Source organism: Lepisma saccharinum, chromosome 19, assembly GCF_977018435.1.
Source record: "Lepisma saccharinum chromosome 19, izLepSacc3.1, whole genome shotgun sequence".
Lineage (NCBI taxonomy): Eukaryota > Metazoa > Arthropoda > Insecta > Zygentoma > Lepismatidae > Lepisma > Lepisma saccharinum.
Window position 1 is genome coordinate 65,036,112 of NC_139247.1, and position 20,130 is coordinate 65,056,241.

The following is a 20,130-nucleotide window of genomic DNA, read 5'->3' on the forward strand; positions in this document are numbered from 1 at the left end:
TGATTTACTTCTGTTAACACATACTGCGGATTTTATCGATTACTTAAGATTTTGGTACTATTATCGTATGGGTGAAACACCTACGAATCATATATTTCGGACTTCTTTACATTGCTAACGTGTTGCGGAACATTTCTTAAGGCGAAATAATGCATTTCTAACTAAGATAATGTTTATTTTCTCTATTTATGAGTACTTACTGTTACTTGTTGTTTCGAATCTGTAACACATTATGGCCGTGATAGCATACTGGTTTAGGGGGCGTTCTGAGAGTGTTTTGTCGATTTATGCAGTGGTGCAACCTCGTTAACCGGAAAATATCTACTTTCGTGCCCCTATTTGAAATTATGCTAATACGTCGCATTTACGTGTAGAACTTGTAAAATAACCTTGCGATTTACGACGTTCATTGTCCATACACAGCAATTCGGAACCATCTTTCTTTCGCAATTCGTTAATGCTCTTCCTTTACGCACAACACTATTGCAACCTTGAATATTGACGTCAGACGAGGAATGCCTACGTGGTTAGGTTAGGCCTGTTAGGTTAGGTTCCATTAGCATAAATACAAAGAAAAAATAATATTTTCGCTAAGAGACGCGTTACCTTTGTATTGCCTAACATGAAAAAAGGTCTCTCCTGTGACGTCAGAACACAATGTTGCTAGAGTGTTGTGCGATAAGTGACACCCATTCGGGTCGGAACCCTCTTTCTTTCGAAATTGGTTAATGCTCTTCCTGTACACACAACACTCTTGCAACCTTGAATATTGACGTCAGACGAGGAATGCCTTCCTTCAAAATGCCGTGTTGAATTACAAAATCAACAACATTTTCAACACCTGGCAACAACTTCACCGCGCATCCTCTACACGTCATTTTGAAGCGACACTCGCTACGGGGTTCACATCATCTTACCCAGGGAACAATGTGCTCTCGTGCTAGTGAAAACACGGCGAACCTTGAATATTGACGTCAGACGAGGAATGCCTACGTGGTTAGGTTAGGCCTGTTGGGTTAGGTTCCATTAGCATAGATACAAAGAAAAATTATTATTTTTGCTAAGAGACGCGTTAGCTTGTATTGCCTAACATGAAAAGATCTTTCCTGTGACGTCAGAACACAATGTTGCTACAGTGTTGTGCGATAAGTGACACCCATTCGGGTCGGAACCATCTTTCTTTCGTAATTCGTTAATTCTCTTCCTTTACGCACAACAATCTTGCAACCTTGAATATTGACGTCAGACAAGGAATGCCTACGTTAGGTTAGGTTAGGTTCCATTAGCATAAATACAAAGAAAAATTGTAAAAACAGTTCTCTCCTGTGACGTCGGAACACAATGTTGCTACAATGTTGTGCGATAAGTGACACCCATTTGGGAAAAATGGCTTGTTCCGAACTCGACAGGTGGTTCTAGTGAAAACACGGCGAGGCTGAAACACTGGCTACGGGGTTGCATCATCTTAACACACGGAACATTGCACTCTCATGCAAAAAGCAAATGGCGGGAGCAGAAACAGCGTGTCGGACAGAGATTTTCGCAGAAAACAAAACGCATTCACATTAAAATGGATCAAATCTACATTCAGGAACTTCCAAAACGCTCAAGAAAATGATTTCCGTAAGTACTTTCTCCTGTAAATTTGAAGGAAATTTGAAGGAATCCGTTTCACCCATACGATAATGTTACCAAGATTTTGTACAATGCATGCTTTTGAAGGTAAGGCAGGCCAGGTTTGGTTCTCTTAGCATTAGGGTAAATATAGTCCCTAAATGCATTCTTCTAAGGTTCACATTTACTTCTACATTATTTCCTCTAGTCTACGATACAGTCACTTGTTAAGAGAAAATATGTTGTCCCTGGGAAGCGCGCATGCTTGCATAAGGTACTTTTTAAGTTGTTTTTTTAAATATACAGTGCTCTTTACTTTAAAGAAGGTTCAAATATCGTGTGACAATGATTGCCAAAATTGTATGATACTTAGTATGGTAAAAATTTACTATTCCCCAGACACCTATAACTTCTTCGTTTTGTCAATTTTTGACATTCGTACTTACCTATTTGCTTCGCGGAACATTCTTTAAGGTGTATTCACATTTTTTTCATGAAAGTAATGTCAATTTTTCACATTACAAGTACTTTTTTATTTGCATTGTCTTGCTTCCGTACTACACTGTATGGTGCGTACATCTTCCTAGATAATCGCGCATCGTGCTTTTGTTTTGTCGATTTTCATTCGTTATGCAGTGTTTCAACCTTTGGAACCCAAGAAATACCCATGAACAGAGCTGATGTGATCTAATTTATTTTTAACTTTTTCACATTGTTTTAGCTATAAAGAAAATTGTAATGTTTCGTGGTGCTATCCGTGAATGGTTTTTGGGGCTATCCGTCCCGAAATAGGTGGGAAATTTAAACTAAAAAATTCTTTTCATTTGAAATTTTTGAGTCCAAATTTCCCATCGATTCCGGGCTCTGCCCCTGGAGTAATTGACCTACTGCTGCCGCGGCCCCGCTTCCGCTCCAGCTACCCGGCTTTCTCTATAGAGTCCCTGTTAAACGCATGTTAGAAATTGGCCGGATTCACCTGCCCCCAAATGAGCCCCAAACTTGAACTGCACATTCATGATTAGGAGACCAAAATGAGTAAGTATACCGAATTTGAAAGTAATCGCATAAACACACATAGCCCCACGAACACTTTCCGGTAAGGTTATTTTTCGATAAAACAGCGCTGGTTTAGACACTACACTCGTTCATCTCAATGTGCAGATTAACATCTGAATTGAGTCAAGAGCTTTCGTGCATCAGACAGACATTTATATCGAAAAACACATGATTTACCGGCGAAATACATTGAACGATGCGAGAAAACACCTGCACGAAGTTTGACAAGTCTACAGAAACTGAGTTCCGTAAGTAATTTCTCCTGTAAATTTCAAGAAATCCATGTCCAGGATACGGAAAATTTACCTGAATTTCACCACGCATCCACGACACGTCATGTTTGTATTTTTGTTTGGAAACACAGAAGGTTGAAACACTGCATCCCAATGAACATCAACAAAAACACAAGCACGGCGTGTGATAATGTACGAAGGTGTACGCACCAAAGGCTATTGTCCGTTGGAGAATTAATTTTCAACAAAAAAAAAATAATTTCTGCTACGATACATTCCCACATCACTGAAAACACCTTCCAGATGTTACACAATGCTACAGGAATTTATTACCGTCTTTCTTTCTTTCTTTCCAAGTAGTTTCTTCTGTAAAAATGAAGAAATCTGTCCGGGGAATAGTAAATTAGTACCATTTGGAGAATTTGAAAAAAAATCATAAAACTATTCAAGCCGTTACCCTAAATTTAATTTGGCGAAATTTCTTTGTATGCACACACATAGTTAAAAGAAAAAAAGATGTAAAGACTTGGGAATTCTAAATTTTAAACCTTGCACTCCTAACACAACAATTTAAAAATTCTAATATCATGAAATCCAACTAATTGTTGTTTATTTGTCAGATGTGTGGAACTATAAAACTGAAAATGAAAATTATTACCAAAGAAATTTGCCGTAGATCATTTTTTTGGAGAGAAGCACTGGACTGACTAACCTAATGGAGATGCATGTTAACCGTGAAATAAACTACTGCAATATCAGACCAGGGTGAATAAGTTCCATTCACTATGCATGCAGAGTTCAAAATGTAGGAAAAAAATTATGAACCTCCATTGCTATAGATCGTCACAAGGAAGATAACCTTGGACGAAAAGTCCCTGCTCAGCTTTCCCTTCTTCTGTTCAGCTCGGGCCATAAGGAAGCATGGTCCACTCTCCCTCTCCCCTCCTCGCGGGAGTACGGTGCACAGGAGTCTCGGGTCTGCGCAGGTTGTTTTGCTTGTGGTTCCACTATAATTTGTTGTTTTTTAAGATACTTTTCCCTGAGCAGCTCAAATATCTTGTGAACAGTGTGCACAAATCTGAAGACTATAAACTTTTCTTATTCATTCAGGTACAAGGACTTAAGCCAGTATGATTATTGTAAATTATAATTTTGGTTGTAATGTAAGAACCTATATTTTCATGTATAATTAATTAATTACAGGTCTAATATTTGTCTTAATTTTATTTATAGAAATACTGGTGATACGTACGATTTCAGATTGGCCCAACCCAGAATTTGCTGCTGTAAGAACTTTTGATTATCCAACATGAAGAATCTTCACCTCTTCCGCCATATTTGGTGCCCAATACCTGAAGTTCGTGAAGTAGAAGCTTTCTGCACAGATACCTTCACCGATGCTCTTTTTGTGTATTGTCAAGGAAAGGTGGTGAAGTTTTTGCCAAATTCAGAGGAAGTGAGTTTATTTTTGTTTTTCATGAGAAAGGTTCTATATTTTGAAAATGTTTCCATATTTTTTTTTTTCCAAATGTTTGATTAATTTGATTTTCCTGAGGGAATAGTGCCTTTTATCATTAAAACTTTGTGTTATTAGAACATCAGTGCATAAGAAATCAGTATGGAAACTTATTTTACATTGTCTGACAAACCTGGAAAAGTAAAGGCATCTGCTGTGCCAAAATGTGTAAAATCAGAAATATGCTATCTTGGTTCTAATTAAAAGTGCAATTCAGGCTCGGAAGGTTTTTTTTTATCTATGTAGGCTATGTGGGTGAGAATTACATAGTAGTACAATTTGAAATGTGCATTACATAATATATTCTTATTGCCCTTGCTTGAACCTAATTCTCAAAATCTAATTTTTGCCCCAAAAGGTCTTCCCATGCATCGATTTGATTGAAGAAGGACATGGAAAACCATCTGAACTCAAAGAAATCATCGGAATGCATTTTCTTTCAACACTGCAGTCATTGTGCCTTGCGATGAAGAATGGAGATATTTTTACATATCACCTAAGCAGTAGTGAGGTATATACTCAGAACTTTGTCAATATACATAAGCATATGCATGTATATTTTGTCTTAAACTTCAGTTTTGTTCATATGTAGGCTTTAACGATTATTTAGTATTAAATTAAGTTGTATACTAGACAGATATAGAAGCCTGAACTTTTTTTTGTACACATTAGTTTCCTTGTACTAAAAACTATTTCATCTAGTTTTTTTATGTGAATGTTAGTATATCAGGTCCCATTAATTATTTTTCCCATTCATCAAGACTTGAGGTTGCCTTATCTTGTTCCAATAACTCCTCACTTGCACTCAAAATCAGGGTCGACATCAGTTTTCGAAGTATCTAGTCAAATCTGTTGACCTTATTTGGGATCTTTGATCCTAAGGTTCAATTTTAATCTGCAACTTAAATAAAAAAAAGTAAAAGTGCTCCCCTGTGCATAGCACCACGCCATGAAGGCATATAGGGGGTGTGGGGGTAACGCCCCACACTTTCTTGATCCGGTCGTGAGTGGGGGTGATGTGATCAGCATCATGCCCCTGACCGCCTTTACCCCCCAGGGTTTCCCCCAGGTACCCATGTTATTCGACGCTGGGTGGGCGCCGGGGCCGCTTCCATCGTTAGAAAAGTTCCCGGATTTGAACCGGCCGGGGATCGAACCCGGGACCTTTAGCATGGTAGTCAGACGCGTTACCGACTGAGCCACCGCGGCCACATCTGCAACTTAAATGGCTTTAAAAATGAAAGCTTTGCATGTTTTCTTTTTCACTCATAGTTGTCTTTTTCCCAGTAACGTGAAATGTATACTTATACTTAATAATTAATTAATGAAAAATACATGGTTACAGGTCCAGAACGTGGGGTGCATTGAGAGTGGAATAAAGGCTATGGTTTGGAGTCCAGACGAGGAACTGCTCACCCTAATCACGGGAGAAGACCATTTGTTGCTAATGACGGAAGATTTTAATCCAATCACAGAGGTTGGACTTCATCAAGAGGAATTTGGACAGAGTGAATATTAACGTTTTATTCCTATTTTTCCATTTTTGTTATTTAGCATTTCGTGTCTGCCTCTTTTTGGCTAATTGTGACGAGGATGAGTGAGTGAAATTGACGAAGGGACACTCTCAAAGAACATCCATGTCTGGCGAGGACTTGAATCATGGAACGTTGCTGGTGAGATCAAGAATTGACCACTTAACATTGTTATTATTACCATTTCTGCAATTTATTATTATTATTGTCCTTTACGAACTATTACTCCAATACTGCGTGGCAGTTGCATATATGAAAAAAAGTTTATTCTGCTTATAAATGCATGTTGGTGAGAGCAGTTAGTGAAATATATCTTTAAATATGTAATTTTTAGCTGATATGCATCTGTCCTCTAGTGAGAAGTATAATTACACCCACATAGTTATGGTGAATAAAAGATCAAGAACTACACTTAGTACACAAAATAAGCATTTCCTTTTTAATAGTACATTTATGTAGTTATCAGAGTATATGTTAATTTTATTCCCTTGTAAAGGAGTCCATTTTTGCTCGTCAAATATTTACAGCAGAATTAATAAATTTTCCTTGATTTGCAAAATTCAGAATAATTCAGACTTCAGAATGTCTTGTCGGTAAATAAACTATAAATTTCATGTTTAAGATTTATTTCACAATTTGCAGTTCATTTTGCGACAAAACATGGTAGGAAAATGTACCTCACAGCATTCAAAAACATGAAAAAAAATTACAATGTTAAAAATGTAATACAGTAAATATGCATACCTGTAAGTGCAGGAATTTTGAGTGTCATGGAAGTTTTGTTGCCGGTGGGGTGTTTCAGCCAAAATCTCAATTTGTCAGCAGTTCATTAAGTATAAACATAATTATTGTTGTTTGTTATACATGTAAAACTATCTGTTTTTATTTTCTAGAACAGTTTATCACTGTTGGTTGGGGCAAAAAGGAAACTCAGTTCCATGGCTCTGAAGGAAAGACAAGCGCAAAAGTGAAAAGTAGCCCCATTGAGCCTGCATTGTCTTGGGATGATGGTGTATCTTGCATCAGCTGGAGAGGAGATGGGAAGTTGTTTGCAGTCAGTACTATTAATCCCAATGCAGGTGAGCGATTTCAAAAGCTTATGTCGTCACATTCTTATTTTTAGGTTATATAAACCTTAACATGAATTCAGGGCACCTTGCTTCCAAAACACAATTTGTTAACATGCCTCCTCCATGGCATAGTCGTCTTGTAATCAACAGGCCCCAGATTTGGTCAAGGCAGATTCAGATCCTACATGAAACTGTAGGTTCAGTCCCGATTAGACTTTCTGTGCGTAAAGTGGATTTAAACAAACTGAACCAAGTTAATCATACAATAGCAGCTAAGAGATCATTCCATTGAAAGCAGTTAGGTTAATTAAGTACAAATTAAACAAGTTAAAAAGGTTTGAATCAGCAGTGTTTCAGCTTTTTTCATGAGGCTTTGGTTAGACTGACTGATTTATGTCAGTCCATTAAATTACATGAGTTAAATGAAAACCGTAAGTCCAATAAATATTGCAGGGCAGAATGTATATAGTCCAAATTTTCATGAGGTATAAACTGTTATTTACAAAATGACTTTAAGGCTTCAACACTACTCAAGTGAGCTTGAAATTGCCATTTTTGTTATTTTAAAGATGGTGTCTCATATACACACTTGCCTTTGTATAAATTGCATTAACTTCATTCGCAGGTGCACGTCACTTGAGAATCTTCGACAGGGAAGGAGTTCTCCAGTGTACGAGTGAAGACGTGAATGGTCTAGAACAGCCAGTGTCGTGGAAGCCTTCTGGCAGTATTATCGCAACGTCCCAGCAGCTGCCGAACAAACATCAACTGGCCTTTTTTGAGAAAAATGGCCTCCGACATGGAGAATTCACATTGCCATTCAAACCCAAAGAAGTTCAGGTAAAATCAGCTTATATATTTATTAGTGTATACTTTGAATTTCAGTAATGTTAATAATAATAGCAGAGTTGTGCATCCATTACATTGCAACTGCATCAAGGTATCAGTTTTTTTTGTGTGAGAAAATAACAAGATTATTTCTCTTTCCTGATTTTGGGACGAGTAACGCATGACTAAATATCTCATTTCTTCGAAACTACACTCTTTATATTTCACTTGTGAGTTTTTTTCCAAGCATATTTACTAAGGATGGGTCAGATTAATTGGTGCTCTATTGGTATCTGCCGATATAGGCATATTGGTTTATTGGTAAAATTAACAATAATTTTACTTATCCGATATAGCTGTTAATATCTCTGAATATTTCTGCATTTTGTTATAATTTTTATGGACATATACAAATAATTTCCATTAAATTAGGAACACATAAGTAGAATTTTCAGCAAAAAAAAAAACAGGCTCAACCAGGACTCAAACCCATGTCTTTCGCATACCGTGCCATTGAGCGAAAAATCAGGCAAAGCCAGGCTGGCTCGGTAGCTCAGTGGTAAAGATATATCACGGTATGCCAGAGACCCGGGTTTTAGTCCTGGTCGAGCCTGCTTTTTTCGCTGAAAATTCTATGTAAATAATTTGCATTCCATACTTTTTTAAAAGTAAATGTCTATAAATATGCAGCTTGTTTTGCATTGCAAAAGCTTGGTTCATCTGGTAACATGCAGTTTTTAAGGAGGTCAATAACCATATCTGTTATTGGTAAGTTTTATATCGGTGCTTTATCAGTATTAGCCAAAATTTCATATCGGGCCATCCCTAATATTTACATATGAAAGTCTCCACTGGTTCGAGTCGCCTGGTTGGAAGTATAACATTACAACTTTTCTTCCGAGATTTTGGCCTGTGTATGGGACCGGTGGCCCGCCCACCCACAATTGTGAGGAAATTGGCGAGCTACGAATGAATAGTATAATCCAGTCATAGAAATTCACAATAATGACTGGGAGTTTGTTGTGCTGACCACACTTCACCCTGTAACGGGTTTGAGGATCTCTCACCTCTGCTGAGGCATGAGGAAGTTGGCCGGCAGTTAGTAGGTAGACCTTGGCCCTCGATGGCTGTTGCGTCACAGTTTATGTTATGTTATATATGATACATGAGGATGTATGTCTACTTGTAGTTCAGTGCAAATTGAATATTGTACAATATATTTGAATTTAAAAGCACTGGTTCTAATATATACATAAAATTGAATTGAATGAGAACTGTTTGTCATAGAGGACAAAATAGAGTGCATAGATTTATTTGAGTTTCAAGTAAGGTAATCATGTACTTTTGTCACTGAAGATGGAAATGTTTTCCTTTTACTCCCACATCTTTTGAGAAAGTTCAGTTAAAATCACCTCTTCACACTTCTGCACAAGTTAGTTTTCACAAAAGAATAGTACATATAAGTGTACAAGGCACATACTGAAAGTCTTAAGCCTTGTCTGATTACGCTCAGGGCTTGACCATTTCGGTTTTAACCACATGTATGGCAGGTACAGCTATCTGTTGTCCACTGCATGAACCACATGCTAGCGCATGCACATTTTTGCTGTTGCAAGGAGGAAAATGGCATCCACAGACAGTTCGTTTCGTCAACGTGCTATCATGGAATTTCTTGTTAGTGAAAATGTTAGAGCTGCAGAAATTCATCAGCATTGACTGAACTTCTGTGGAGATGCCTCCATGGGCTACAGTAGAGGCTACAGTGAAACAATTGGTGAAACATTTTAGAGATGGTAACAGACGTTGTTGATAAACCTTGTAGTGGCAGACCGAAAACAGCTTCAACGCATAACAATGCAAACCGGATTGTATCCAAACATTGGACACTGCTATACATGACATCATAAAGAAAGACTCTTTGTTATCACAAGATTTGTTCAAGATGGGTGCCAAGGTGAAGGATGAGGTTCGCCTGTGGTCATGTCGTCACTTCTACAAGAGTGGCATTTTCCAGCTGCCGTTACGGTGCCGCAGATGTGTTGACTGATCTGGATGTTATGTGGAAAAGTAACAACAATGTTTAAATTAGATACAAGGGTTGCTGGAAAAGTTTCTGCAAACTATCACCAACAGTGGCGCTAGTGTTCCGCTATTATAAAAATCTGAAAAATATACCTTTTTTATGATTAAATTATCTTTGATTGTTTGTTTAAGCCTATTTGTTTATTTTTCACAGCAGTTTGAAGAAGTAGTTTCGTGTAAGAAATGGAAATTTCTCGTGAACACTTTCGGGCAATGATTTTTTATGATTTCAAATGTAGGTTAACACTGAAACAATGCATCGAGCAACTTTATTTGACTTTTGGGGATGAAGCACCATCCAATAGGACTGTGTACAATTGGTTTTACAAATTCCAGCCTGGTCGCACATTTCTCAGTGATGAATTTTGTGAAGGTCGTTCATCCACATATGTTGTTGCCAGTAATGTTGATGCTGTGTGTGAAATGATTGAGAGAGATCGGCATGTGACATATCGTGAGATTCAGGCATCCTTGAACATTGACATGAAAGCAATACATACGATTTTGCATGGACATCTGAAGGTATGGAAACTTTCAAGCCATTGGATCCCACACAACTTGACCGAAGCTCAAAAACAGGCTCGTGTAAATTGGTGGAAAGAAATGCTCAAAAAATTCAACCAAGGCAAGTCAAATTTGTTGTACTACATCGTTACAGGAGACGAAACTTGGATCTATTCATACGAACCTGAAACTAATCAGCAATCCTCTGTTTGGGTGTTTCAAAGTGAGCCAAAACCAATAAAAGTTGTTCGTTCGAGGAGTTGCTTGTTTCTTCGGTTATACCTGACATGTAGCAACAATAGCTTTAGAAGATCGAAGGACTGTAAATGCTGAGTGGTATACAACAATTTGTTTGCCAGAATGAATTGCGTAAAACAAACCCAAATCGTCACATTATTCTTCACCACGACAACGCCAGTTCCCACTCAGCACACTAAACTGTTGATTTTTTGTCCAGTAAAAATGTCGAATTAATGACTCATTGTCGTACTCACCTGATTTATCACCTAATGACTTCTTTATGTTCCCACACATGAAAAATAAGATTCATGGTAAGTGATTTGTGTCACCTGAAGCAGCTGTTAGATGCATTCTGAAAAGCGGTTTCTGAGGTATCAGCTTCAGAGTGGAAAAAATGCTTTCAAAATTGGTTTTAGCGTATGCAAAAGTGTATCGATCTTAAGGGTGAATGCTTTGAAAAACAATAAAGCCATTCCCAGAATTTCACGTGTCTTTTTTCACATTGATTGCAGAAACTTTTCCAGCAGCTCTCGTATTGCCATAGATAGAATTGAAATAGTATTTTCTGACTTTGAGTAATATCACTTGGCTCATTAGTTTCAATTCATACCTTGTACATTGACTTTCAATGGAATCGTTACAAGCCGTCAGTGTCCGTGACTGTACCAGGGTCTGTGTTTCATTTACCTTGCAAATACAGCATTATAACAACACTAGTAATACTTATCAACACACTGCACTTTTTTGTTTATCATGTAACACCTTGGCAAACTAAGGAAGCGAATATGAATCTTTCTTCCCAACACATCCACCCATACAGAAGCAAATATTGATATTCTCGATATACAGATAGGTGCCACGTTCTGACAACATAGGTATGTTCTCAATAACATGCTGTTCATCGAAATTAGCTCTATAGCAGTATTTCCCACACTGATTATCGGAGAGAAACGTGACAAAACTTTGGCTTGGAAAGCTAACAGATACATTTAAATTCAGGGGACACACACAATTGGTCCTGCCTCCCGATGGTGCAGTGATGACGTCTTCACCTTGTGGTTGGGGGGATCTCCTAGGTTTGATACCCGGTGGAGGCACATAATTTGTTCAGGTCACACTTTAAACTGTTGACAAGTGACATCGTTCAGTTCCAACCACGCTATGGACACATGTTCAAGCAGTACAATGCCTAATAGGATTTAACCATTAACTTCTGCAATGCGGAAGTGCGGAATTTCTAAATTTCATGTAAGTAATGAAGGCATAGTAGTTGTTATATTCACTGTATAATCTCCTTTGTAGAAAACTAGCCAAGTTGCTGACTTTTAGTAAACTAGATAATTGTTTTCTTGAAGGTTAAGAGAATATTGTGGAATCCTGAGTCAACAATACTTGGAGTGTTGTGCGAGAGCATTTCCAATAAAGACCAAGATGACATTCAGCCATTTAAGTGTTGCCTCCAACTTTGGTCAGTTAACAATTACCATTGGTATTTGAAGAAAACTATTGATTTTACAAAGGAAAGGAAGTTGACGCATGTATCCTGGGATATGCAAAAGTCAAACAGGTTAGTGACATATCTTATGTTCTTTTCAATCTTTCAATTGTAGCTTCTAATAGTTTATAAATACTTAAGTACATTGGCATAACATGGGGCTTAATATTTGGGGGATGGACGGCAGAATCGAAAAAGTTTTCCATTCCATAAAAATAGTGTCCAGGATTATTTGTTAAATAAATGTTACTTTTGCGAAATCTCCAATGGCCTTGTTTCCATGTTACAAAAACACTAAAGCTGCTGACCAAAGCAGTTTTTTTTTATTTAGGAAAAAAACACTACGCACATAACATTTCGACTGTATATCAGGATCTTCTTCACATTATTGAATGAATTTGATACAGATTTGAATTTGTTTCTTAGTCTGAAGAAGACCCTGATACAGGTATATAGTGCTATTTTTTTTCATTAATAAAACTGCCTTGGTCAATGGCTTTTGTGTTTTTTTCAAAATCTAAAAAAAATTTCCTTAAATTGTAAATTTCAGTAAACCTGAATTTCTTTTTTTTGGGAGGTGAGGTTCATCCCTTCCTTGCCCCTGTCAAGTTATGCCTATGCTTAGGTATCATACTGATGCTCTGTGACCTTTCATGGTTCCCGGGTAAAGGGTTGTTATTTCAGGGAATTTTGATCGATTTTTACCCACTCCCATACAAAACTGCATTAAAATTGTACTAAGGCCATTTTTGAATGGCTTTCGTGGCAAGATTACATATTATATTAATTACCTGCCACGTAATCTGAACATTTGTAATTTCTCAAAAGCCTTAGTGAGCAGTACCTTTATTTTTTCAGTATGTTATATTAACATTTTTGACTTTACAACAACATTGAATTAAAGAGTGAAAAATATTTAAAGCAAATCAGCAAATACATATTTTCAAAGGTTCATACTGTTCATCTTAAAAATCCTACTCTTCAACCTTTTGACAAATACAAGCAAATACATGTCTTGTATGCAATCTTTTGTGATTATCCTTTCACTATACTGCCATACTTTTGTACTCAGGATCCATATATTTTGTGAAGGAGCATTGTATATGCAATATGAATGGAAATGGGAAGTTACCTGCAGCCGTGGTACAACAGAGAAAGATGACACCTATGTATCAGTGATTGACGGCTGTAAGTAGTTAACTTGCAATCCGATAGTGTATTTCAAGGATGAAATGGGAATAAAAATACAGTTAGAATAACTATGGACTCTGGTACTGTTGATGTATGAATAACCAGTCTCCATTTAAATGTATTAAAAGTGTATCTTTTTGTAAATATTCTTAGGTTTTCCACTGGCCTTGAAATCTGTGAAAATGCAAGGGAATTTTGCAAAAAATATTTTTGAAATAACTGTCCAGCAATGTCATAGTTGTTTGGAGAATGTATTTTTTATATGTTTTCCACAACAAGGGTATTTAATATTAATAATTAGGTATAAGCCAATTCTGATCGTTATTGGTATCCCTATCGAAAAGCATCATAAGTTGGAATCACCAATACCAGTCAATGCTTTTCAGGTGTTATGATGTATTTTGGAGTCTTCATAAATGCCATTGGACCCTTCCGCAGATTCTAAATGTCTGGGAAATTATGCAAATTACATAGTATTCATTATTTTTACAATAACCTTGTTCAGTGGTGGCAATCAAAGGGGGAGGGGGTCAGTGGCCCCCATTTTTTTCACCTGTACTATGGCCTCTTAATACTAAGCCTTGTCTACCAAGATGAAGTAAACTGTCCTTAGCTCCCAGTTTAGGCACACAATTGACCTTGTGAGATGAAATGGATTTCATGTTTAAATGATTATCTCCTGGGAAATGATCAATATATTTTAAAGGAAAACTGCAGTAGGTGCAATTGCTATGATGGAGTCCCAACTTTTTCAACAAACCCTTGGCATATTAAAAATCCAGTAGTCTCTTAAAGTAAGAGGCAGGGTTTCCATATTTCAATTGCAAAAATATGCTGTAAAAGGTGCAGAGTATTAAACAACTAGAGAATGATCTACACATGTATTTGGAAATAGTTAGAAAACCTGTAAAAGCCAGCGAATTTGATTGGCAAAATGAATTAGAATGCTAATTATTTGGGAAGAAATCAAAGGTCACAAAATGATCACTGTGGTTCATAGACATTTACAAATAATTTTAATGCTCATAAAATTTTGAAATCATAATGATTGATTGATTTAGTGTTTTAAGTCCACTTTATGCACAGTAAGGCTAATTGGGACTGGACTTACATTTTAAAGTAGGATCTGAACCACTATGTGCCTCCACCGGGAATTGAACCCGAGACCCCTTGATTACAAGGCGGTGATGCTGAAATCATAGTGTAATAGGTGTGGGACAGATTAATCATAACTCTTATTGGTATCAGTTGATATATCATAAATGTCTTAATTCAGTGCATTATTCTGCCATTTTGTTATAATTTTGAAGGAGATAAACATATAATCTACATGCCATAGTTTGTTTCAAAGTAGACATCTGTGCAGCTTCTTTTACATTGCATTCACCTGCTAACATACGTTTATTGAAGAGGCCAGTGAACCATTGAGATACTTCAACAACCAGCCGCCCCCCTTGGTGGAGTGGTTAGCACATTGTGCTACGATGCCAGCAGTCTCAGGTTCAAATCCTCGCCTGGGCATGCATGTTTGTGAGTGTCCATTCATCAATTTCATCATATCATCACTCGTTCCCATCTTCGCAAGTTAGCCAAAAGTGGCACAAAATGCAAAGTAAAATTAAGCAAATCAATCAATTATACTGGATCACTGGAATATCAGTTAGCGGCATCAGAAAATTTTATATTAATACTGCATCGGTAGAGGCACATATTTTTGGTAAATAAAAAAGCAAAATTTCGGTACAAAAACGGAGTCAATTTCGGGTTCAAAAGCGGTAAATAAAATGAAATATCGGTGTTATAGCGGTGAAAAATTGGATGAAAAGTTGTATATAAAAAGACATTTTGGTTTTAAAATTGTGAATATAATCCTAAATTTGATTTAAAAACTACACTTATTCCACAGAATTAACATTTCACTTCTAATAGCACATTTATGTAGTTATAAGAGTATTAAGTTTATTTCTGTGTAAAGGAGACCATTTTTGCTTCTCCAATATTAACAGCAGAATTAATCAATTTTCCGGGAATTGCATAACTCACAGGATACTTCAGACTTCAGAAAGTGTCGCGTCGGTATATAAATGGTAAATTTCGTGTTTAAGAGTTAATTTCGCTTTTTGCAGCTCATTTCGCATTATTTCGTGACAAAACATGGTCACAAAATGCATCTCACACCTTTCAAAAACATGAAAAATTAACACTACAATGTGTTTTTTCAAATTTCGTTTTTTCGTCAAAAACGAAATATGCATGCCCCTATGCATCAGCATTGACCAAAGTTTCATATCGGTCTGTCCTAACAAAAAATTGGTTCTCTATCATATCCATTGCTCTAATGACTAATCCATACTTACGTGCATTGTACCTTTTAAATAAATCAGTTTTTGCCATAGTTGTTATAAAATCTGGATATTCTCATTGTGGAATTGTGCTTTCTGACTGTTTCACTTTTCTGTAGGTAAGGTTTTGCTCACACCATTTCGACAAGTTGTGGTCCCGCCACCTATAAGTGCATATGAGCTTCATCTTCCATCAGGTGTTAGTGAAATTGCCTTCGCCCCGGGGACCATTTCGCAAAAGGACTCCAGCGATAACTCGACTGTTGTAGAGGATTCAGGCTATATAGAATCGGTTGATCCACCAGGAAACAACCCAAATAATCTCTGTGTGATTTTGAATGATCAAACTGTTGTTTTATTTATTCAAAGTAAGTACATTAGCTTAACATGTGCATATATGTAGTATTTATGCAATTAATGGAAGCTTGTTCTGAACTTCCACAGCCCACTCTTTCCCCGTACACCTTGATCTTTCTTATGGTCTCTTCCTACTCTTGTCCAGTGTGGAATTTCACTGGTAATTTCTCTTGTCCCATCCTCTTCACATGGCCAAACCAACTCACCTGTGCGTGATCTATTCTGTCCTGTAATTTCACTACCCCTACTCTCTGTTGAAATGGGTTGTAAGGGGGTGATCCTTTGCAAAGACACCCAAATTAAACCTCCCTTCCATGTAGTACACTCTGGACTGTATTTTGCAGACGAGGTTCTGGCATCTGCACTCACAGCCAGTGACCAGTATAATACTTCGTGGGGCTCGTGTTGTGTGTTGTCCTTTGTACGCTTATCACCATTCATCCTCATCTTCTTGATTAGCCAAAAAGTGGCAGAAATGGGAAGTAAAATAAACTAAACCAATCAATCTCTGTTGAAACGTATCGTTCCTGTGGTCTTCTGTATCATACTTCTTAAGTATTTCATCATATATTACCAACTTGCATTCCATATCCCATCTCCTAACAATTCTAGGTTGTTCTTTTCTGTGTGTATTCTTCAGCTTCTCGATTACCTAAAACCTTCCTCTATCCTCAGCCTGCCCCCCCCCCCTCACCTCAATAACTTTATTATTCATATATCTTGCTCCATTTCTTTTTATTTTGCACCAGTTTTGTCTGTAAAACTGGCTTTTATTATTACATAACATGTATTATGATATTCTGATTTAATTTTTGATATTTTATAGAAACATTCTTGGTAAATTGATGCATATTCTCGTGTGATATCCAGAGTAACTCCAAACTAACTAACTCTCTAGCCTTCTTAAACCCGAAGGTTTATGGCTGCAGCAACACAAGCCTTCCATCTGTCCCTATCCTGGGCAAGATCCATCCTTACCCATTTCCGTTAGATCCATCTCAATGTTTCCCTTTCATATTCATCTTGAACTTCCTACCAGTCTCTTACCATCAGGGAGAGGAACAGGAAGTAATGTGTTCATAGGAATATATCTGACTCTTGCAAAAGGTTAGTAATTAGAGATACATGACTCCACCTTATTGCTAACGATTAGAAGTGAGGATATGACTGACTCCAGATAGAGCTGTTCAGAGGAGTTGATTTGAACAAAACTGAAAACAGCATTGTTCCCCTTGTTCTCATACAACGATATGTAAAGTAAAAAGTAAAGTGCTCCCTCTGTGCTTTTGCACCACGCCATTAAGGGATATAGGGAGTGAAGGTGCCCCTGGCTGCCTTTAGCCCCCTGGAGTTTCCACCAGGTACCCACTTTATACGACACTGGGTGGGTGCCAGAGCCACTTGAATACGTGGAAGAAACCCCGGTTATCCCCTGCCAGGGATCGAACCCAGGTCTCTTGCATGGTATGATGGGGTAGAATACTTGCACACTAATATTAACCAATATTTTGAACAACTTTTAATTATAAAAATATTCAAGGATTGATATCGGTGCGCAACAGTAAGAGTACAGTGGGATGCAGAAGTATTGCTCAGCAATTTGTCCACAACTGTTGTTTTTTTTAATTTTTTCCTTGCATCCTGTGTGTTTTTAAGCAATACACTCTTTACGTCCTCTGATACAAAGGTTGCCAGCTTGCTTGTTGAGCATTTTGTTCCAATTCTTGAAGCTCTCATCGGCTAAAACAAAGAGGAAAAAAATATGGTGATGGATAATTGCTTGGTAATACTTAGGGATGGGACCGATGAATCGGTACTCTATCGGTATCAGCCGATATAGGCATATCGGTGTATCGGTAAAATTACCAATTATTTTACCGATCCGATATATCGATAAATATCTTATAATGTAGTGCAAAATTCTGCCATTTTGTTGTAATTTTTATGGATAATCTCGATGCCCTACTTTTTAAAAAAAGTAATTGTCTAAATATTCAACTTCTTTTGCACTGCAGTCACCTGGAAAAACATATTTATTAAGGAGATCAATGAACATTTCAGGTTCTTCATATACCATTTCTAATTTTATATCAGATCGGTAGAATATCGGTATCGGTATATTTTATGTCGGTACTTTATCGATATCGGCCCATCCCTAGTAATACTTATGCTTTGCACTGTACTAGGATGGGTGTCAACTCAGCTCGATATACGAGTGTAAATACTGAATATGTGATCTTTCAGCCCCCAGGTATGAAGCAGAACTTGGTCTGTGCCCCTTCATTAAGGTCACCGGAGCGGGAGGAAATGGGTTTGTGATAAAAACAACTTGCCATTCTGCACTGGGAGCATATAAAGTGGAGTGGGCGTGTGAAGAACCACCTATATTGTGCGACATGCCCCAGAATTTGCACCATTGGTTGTGGATATCCAAGGATACCCTATTATGTCTGTGTACCACCGGTATTTCTACATCCCTCTGTGTTATTGAAATGGAGTCAATAGATACTGAGAATGGAAAGTTGGTTGTGAGGTAAGGCATTAGTGCTTAAGTTTGTAATAGTTTAGATAAAAGTGCTCAATGATGTAAAATTCCACAAAAGTTTCCTTCCTGGTTTATACAGTTTCATACATTTATACATTCTTTAGGCACAGTTGCGCCAACTTTTTAAAAATATTGTGTGGGCTGAAGTCTGAGCTTTATTTTATAGTTACATCAAAGTAGACTGCCGATTTGCCCTAAAATGCTCTTTTTTTTGTTCTTGGCAAAAATTGATTGATTGATTGATTTGGTGTTTTTAAGTCCACTTTATGCACAGTAAGGCTAATCGGGACTGGACCTACAATTTAAAGTGGAATCCGAACCACTATGTGCCTCTACCGGGTATCGAACCCAGGATCCCTTGATTACAAGGCGACGACGCTACCACTGCATATCGGGAAGGCCCACGTTCTTGGCAAGAATGTCAGCTTTTTTGTTGAAAAACTCTTTCAGGCCATTCTAAGAGTAATACATGAATTGCAATCCACCGACTCATATATTAGGGATGGCCAAATCCGGAAATAAATTTAATATGGATATCAGATTATTTTATATCCCATTTTCAAATATTAGATATTCTGTTTTATTTTCATATCAGATAAAAATTTTGATCACATTATTTTTTTATTTAAAAATTATAAATCCCAATATCATCAGGCAATTCAAAATCATCATTGCTTTCACACAGTTTCTTGATGTTTTCCGTTACATTAAATTTTAAAGATGGTTTCTTACTCCACTTGTGAAAAAGAAAACTCCATAGTGGGTCTATTTTCATTATTTCATTTATTCCAGTGTTCTCCTGCAATGAACGAAGTTTCCCAGACATTCAAATCTATGTTTCCCGTCACTCTTTTTTAAAACCATTCTCTTTTTAATCAAATGCTTCTCTTCGATGATGTGAGCCGACAAACCTGTTCTTGGGTTTAAATTTATAATGTCCAAATCGTGTTCGTGCTATCTTATTGCCATTTTCCTTGCTGTTTGGACTACATAATCCTTTGAATATGAACAACTTATATATTCCTGTGGTTTCCACATCTGGTAAAGATTTTCTCATTTTGTATTCATTAAATGTACATTCCAAACTTCTTGGTGATCTAAAAACAATGTTGAAATTAAATTTTCTAAAAGAGTTTGCAATTTTATGTGAGAATCCCTTGTGGAATGGAATGCAAACAAATTTCTTTTCAACAGATTTCTCATCTTTGTCCAGATTTCTCTTTTCCTTTAGTTTTCTTGTAACTTGTCTTTGATTTGGTGTATTCTGTTAGTGTGAAATCAATTTTCTTTTGCCATATTAAAAAATAATTCTACAATGCAAGCAATGCGTACATACAAGAAAAATTATTATACAGATATCCAAATTATCAGGATATTTGGATTATTCAGATATCTGAATTATCTGTTGCATCCAAAATGGATATAGGATTATTTGAAATCCAGATATTCATTTTCCAGTTTTCGTAGCCATACCTATCAGATATGTGAGGGACAAACTTTGGTTTTTCATGAAATAACACATTTC

General features: G+C 37.0%; 1 protein-coding gene across 1 annotated transcript in view; it reads left to right on the forward strand.

Annotated features, from left to right (window-relative positions):
• The window catches only part of Elp1 (elongator complex protein 1), a 67,387-nt gene that overhangs the window by 287 nt on the left and 46,970 nt on the right, over window positions 1-20,130 (forward strand). Inside the window, exons 2-10 of the mRNA XM_083140980.1 lie at window positions 4,137-4,359; window positions 4,778-4,930; window positions 5,765-5,927; window positions 6,845-7,030; window positions 7,647-7,861; window positions 12,031-12,242; window positions 13,243-13,358; window positions 15,823-16,071; window positions 18,305-18,593. Coding sequence (XP_082997106.1) covers window positions 4,213-4,359; window positions 4,778-4,930; window positions 5,765-5,927; window positions 6,845-7,030; window positions 7,647-7,861; window positions 12,031-12,242; window positions 13,243-13,358; window positions 15,823-16,071; window positions 18,305-18,593 — 1,730 coding nt within the window. The 5' untranslated portion in view covers window positions 4,137-4,212. The remainder of the gene's footprint in view (window positions 1-4,136; window positions 4,360-4,777; window positions 4,931-5,764; window positions 5,928-6,844; window positions 7,031-7,646; window positions 7,862-12,030; window positions 12,243-13,242; window positions 13,359-15,822; window positions 16,072-18,304; window positions 18,594-20,130) is intronic.